We start from the raw sequence: 4,166 nt of genomic DNA, 5'->3' as shown, positions 1-4,166 counted from the left end.
AAGCAAATAGATAAGAGGACAACTTCTCTACCCATCATCAAAAGTTTGGTAGTGTACCTTCAACCAATCAGAAGATCTCATTTAATTTTAGCATATTTAATTAATTATAAAATAGTACAATTATTTGTTGTTTCCAAGACATATTACAATGAAGGTAACTTTACCCAACTTTTTGAGTTGGGTAGATAAGAATTCACCAATAGTTAAACTGACTCCGAGAATGTGTTGATAACACACTTATTATGTGTAACAATTTACTCCCTCCGTCCCACAATGAGTGACCCATTGGGTCATTTCACACATATTAAGAAAAGAGTATAAAAGTAAGAGAGAGAATAATGTTTTTACTATAGGGTCCTTATTATGTATTGGAAATGATGAAATTTTTATTAATTAGAGGGTAAAATTGGAAAAAGTGTATTGGAAATTAAAATGGATCATTCATTTTGGGACACTATTTTATTCCAAATGGATCATTTATTGTGGAACGGAGGGAGTAATTTATTTTATATAAACTCATTATAGGTTGTGTTTGAAGATGAGGTGTTTGGTGAGTGCTGATGTAAGCACTTTTTCCCCATTCTACCTAACTATATAGTACGTTGAAGGAGTAGACAAACAAATGAAGTCAAAATTGAAAACTGAAGCTCCTTCTCCATTTTGCATAAGGAACTTTCACTCCGTTCAACCAATCATGGTGCCAAACTAATCTGTATCATTCATCAGCGACCATAGCAATTCAAGATTGGTTCATTCATCTTGCAGGTAAATTTATGTTCTTTATTTAAATTGATAAACCTTTTGTTGTTCACACTCATATTCCTTTTGTTGGATAGAAAGAACATTCATAAATTCTAGGTTAATTAGTACATAAAAGTTCATCAGTTTTAGCTTAGAAAATAATTTGTTACTTATAATTCAGCAAATACTAGCAATCTAGGCTAGATTGTTATGCAAATCTGAAATCTGAATCTGAACATTGATTATCATTGGATATCAAACAACACTCTCGAGTCCGAAACATGCTTGGAAATTACTCAAAGCATAAAAGTTCATCCAAGAAAAAATATCCTGCATTTATAGAAGAACTATGCCGTCAATTTTCCCTGGAAGATGTTAGGAAATCGACCAATAACTTTGACGAAGAACGAATAATCGGGGGAACAGAATTCAGTATAGTGTACAAAGGTTACCTCAACCATAACGGCGAAACTGATTATCCAATAGCATTGAAGGGGATGAGAAATATAGTCTTCGATGAATGGAAGTTCAAGAAGGAAATTGAACTCAACTGCCAACTTCGTCATCCGAATTTGACATCCTTTATAGGTTTCTGTGATCATAAGGACGAGAGAATTCTCGTGTATGAATACATGTTGAATGGATCTGTCTATGATCACTTGCGTTTAAGGGATAATGAATCACTCTCATGGAAGAAAAGATTTGAAATTTGCATTGGAGCTGCAAAAGGACTACACTACCTTCACACTGGAGCTAAACGCGCGATTTTTCACTGTGATATAAAGCCTCAAAACATTCTCTTAGATAAAAGTATGGTACCAAAACTTTCACATCTTGGATTTTCCATACAAGAGAAGGTTTCTAAATCGAAGCCTAAACCAGTTAAAGCCGAGATCCTTATTTTTGGTAATTTTTTTCTTCTACTTTTAGGGTAAATGCCTGTGTTATAAACTATTGCTTGTATGATAAATGGTTATGTTGACAGGTGCATTTGGTTACACGGCGCCCGAGTGTGTCCGAACTAATGCTTTCACGGAAAAATGTGATGTTTATTCCTTTGGTATGGTTCTACTTGAAGTAGCATGCACAAACTACAAGAGTAGCATTTTTGATAAGATGGTAAAGTTAGAGAACACGAACCGGTTCTTAGATGAGTCGATTAATGCAGGTAGCTTCTTGGAAAGGTTCCCAGCTGATGAGATTATTGATCCTATTCTTATGAGATCGATTGCACCGCGCTGTTTGGAAGTGTTTGTGGATATCATGCAGAGATGCTTGAAGTATGACCCAAATGAAAGACCAACAATGGGTGAGGTTGAGGTTGAACTTGAGCATGCTCTGGCACTGCATGAGGAAGCAGATTGTTGTAGATAGTTTATTACTTCTTTGTTTCTTGATGATTGATAAAGTGATTATCATATCTTTGTATTGCACTGGATCTTGTAAAGCTTGCTCAAATACCTTATTTGTTTCCAAGGCTCTTTGTTCATGATCCTCGGAACTTTGAAGTTCTTGCGTCTTCGTGACACTTAAATCTTTAGATTCTTTATTGTCTAAAACTATGCAATCAAATTTTGATGATAAAGTCGGCGTAACATTGTTTTCTATTACATGCAGTTTATATTTTTCAGCGGGATTGTGCTCAATGCATCCTCGTAGTTTGGTCAATTTATTAGGATATTGTGACCACAAAGACGAGAAAATTATTGTACATGATTACAATTCCAATGGTTCTCTCTATACTCGCCTTCGTCGTATACATAGCAGCATGAAAGTTGATAGGCTAAAGATATGTATTGGAGCAGCAAGTGGACTACACTATCTTCATACTAGAACCAAACGCACCATCATTCATGATCACATTCAATCTTATAAAATTTTGATGGATAGTAATATGGTGCCTAAACTCTCAGACTTTTGGAATTCTTTGCATGAACCTTTGTGTAGTAACAAATAAGTGTGATGTTTACTCCTTTGATATAGTTCTACTAGAAGTGTGGTATGTTGGCAAAAGATAGAAAATGTTAAGAGGCATAGGCTCCCAACAGAGGATAATGTTGATGAGAATATAAAAGGCAAGATTGCACCAGAATATTGGCAAGTATTTTTGGATGTAACAGAAAGACGTTTGAAGTATGATCCAAATGAACGGCCAACAATAGGTGAAGTCGAGGTTCAACTTGAAGTTGCTCTGTCATTGCAGGAAGAAGTGGATCATTACAAGAACATCAATGTTGATGATATTTATACATTATCATCTAAAACTACTATTGATGGAATCGTTGTTCAATACTATGCAGAATTTATGACAAAACATGAAGTTCAAACCAAGATTTCATGTGTTATAAATTAAAGGCCTTTTTACTTATATTTTTAAAGAGTCAATAAGGTTACGTTTCATATCGGAACCAGAATTGGTGTTGATTGGTGATGTAGAACTTTAGAATCGGCGATGTTGATCTTCGGTACGGTGGCGAGGGGGTGGACTTACAAAGTCAGAAATTCAACTCCCAAGTCAGTCACTAAGTTCAAGATGATTATTGCAAAAAGTAGAGATTAGAAAAGTGTATCTTTGACTCTTACATGTGTTAACTATATACCTTGGATCATCTCTATTGGATTATGTATGATTGGGCCTTCTCATTAGGCCTTTAGCCGACCTAGAATAGTTGCTCCCAAGGCTTATAGGGTGTGTATTAGTGGGGAAATCATTCAAAGTCGTGGTCGACACCTAGTTATCATGTTCGACCAAGTAAGGAGTAGGAAGTTCATGGAGCAATTACAAAAATAAAGGGGGAACAAGTGCATTAAATGTTTTCCCATCATTGAAACATCTTGTTAGTTTTTCCAAACACGTGACTTTAGCCTCGTAGGTTAGGGCATGGCGCTTTCCTCTAGGAACATAGAGTGCACTTGAGTTCGTTCGCATTTCCTAGGTGAAATCTAGCCATTGATTTGTAACTTCCTGTTTTCCCTTGATCTGGCTCGTAGCATGCCCTCCATTAAATAAAGGTCTCTTTAATTTTGGGAGAACTTTCTCCATTCATGAGAGTCAGTTTCTATTTACAAAAGTTATTTCTTCCCTTCTAAGGAGTGTTTCTTTGAGAGCTTTCCTTTCCCATAAAAAACTTTTTTTTCCAACATTTAACATTCACCTTCTTCGTCACACTCTACTCCCTCCAGAACCCTTCTTACCATGTGCTTTTTTTTTTTTACATAAATTTTAGTATTTACTTTATCATGGCCAATATAAATGACCATCCCATTAGTTGGTATAGTGATATTGGGAGTAGCGATTTTCCTCCTTTAGTTAGGGCACAAGCGTCCTCCAGTTTAGATTCTAATTGTCTTATTAATAATCACTCAGTTCTTGTTGTTATACGTGTATCTGATGATTATTAATAAAAAATGCTTTCTGTCTATTT

General features: G+C 35.4%; 1 protein-coding gene and 1 pseudogene across 2 annotated transcripts; both read left to right on the top strand.

Moving 5' to 3' along the window:
• The first annotated feature begins 602 nt into the window (after nucleotides 1-602).
• LOC131611241 (putative receptor-like protein kinase At5g39000) lies at nucleotides 603-2,230 on the top strand. Of its 2 annotated transcripts, XM_058883328.1 has the most exons (4): nucleotides 603-765; nucleotides 923-1,647; nucleotides 1,727-1,801; nucleotides 1,910-2,230. In XM_058883328.1, exons 2-4 carry the CDS (start codon nucleotides 1,023-1,025, stop codon nucleotides 2,113-2,115), a joined length of 906 nt encoding a protein of 301 aa, XP_058739311.1. In that variant the 5' UTR covers nucleotides 603-765; nucleotides 923-1,022; the 3' UTR covers nucleotides 2,116-2,230. The 2 variants fall into 2 exon arrangements, with proteins under 2 accessions (XP_058739311.1, XP_058739310.1); XM_058883327.1 differs by having other exon boundaries at nucleotides 605-765; nucleotides 1,727-2,230.
• Nucleotides 2,231-2,291: 61 nt separating this feature from the next.
• Nucleotides 2,292-3,881, top strand: LOC131611242 (receptor-like protein kinase ANXUR2; annotated as a pseudogene).
• The last annotated feature ends 285 nt before the right edge of the window (nucleotides 3,882-4,166 follow it).

Source organism: Vicia villosa, linkage group LG6, assembly GCF_029867415.1.
Source record: "Vicia villosa cultivar HV-30 ecotype Madison, WI linkage group LG6, Vvil1.0, whole genome shotgun sequence".
In the NCBI taxonomy this organism is placed as follows: Eukaryota; Viridiplantae; Streptophyta; class Magnoliopsida; order Fabales; family Fabaceae; genus Vicia; species Vicia villosa.
The sequence above is the reverse complement of the archived record's forward strand: the minus strand, read 5'-3'. Positions and strand labels throughout refer to the sequence as shown.

What these genes read in the sequence shown, in the direction of transcription:
- LOC131611241 (XM_058883327.1), top strand. Translation starts at nt 1,023, where the DNA reads ATGCTTGGAAATTACTCAAAGCATAAAAGTTCATCCAAGAAAAAATAT. An exon ending in AGCCGAGATCCTTATTTTTG is followed by an intron (nt 1,648 to 1,726) that starts GTAATTTTTTTC and finishes TTATGTTGACAG; the next exon opens with GTGCATTTGGTTACACGGCG.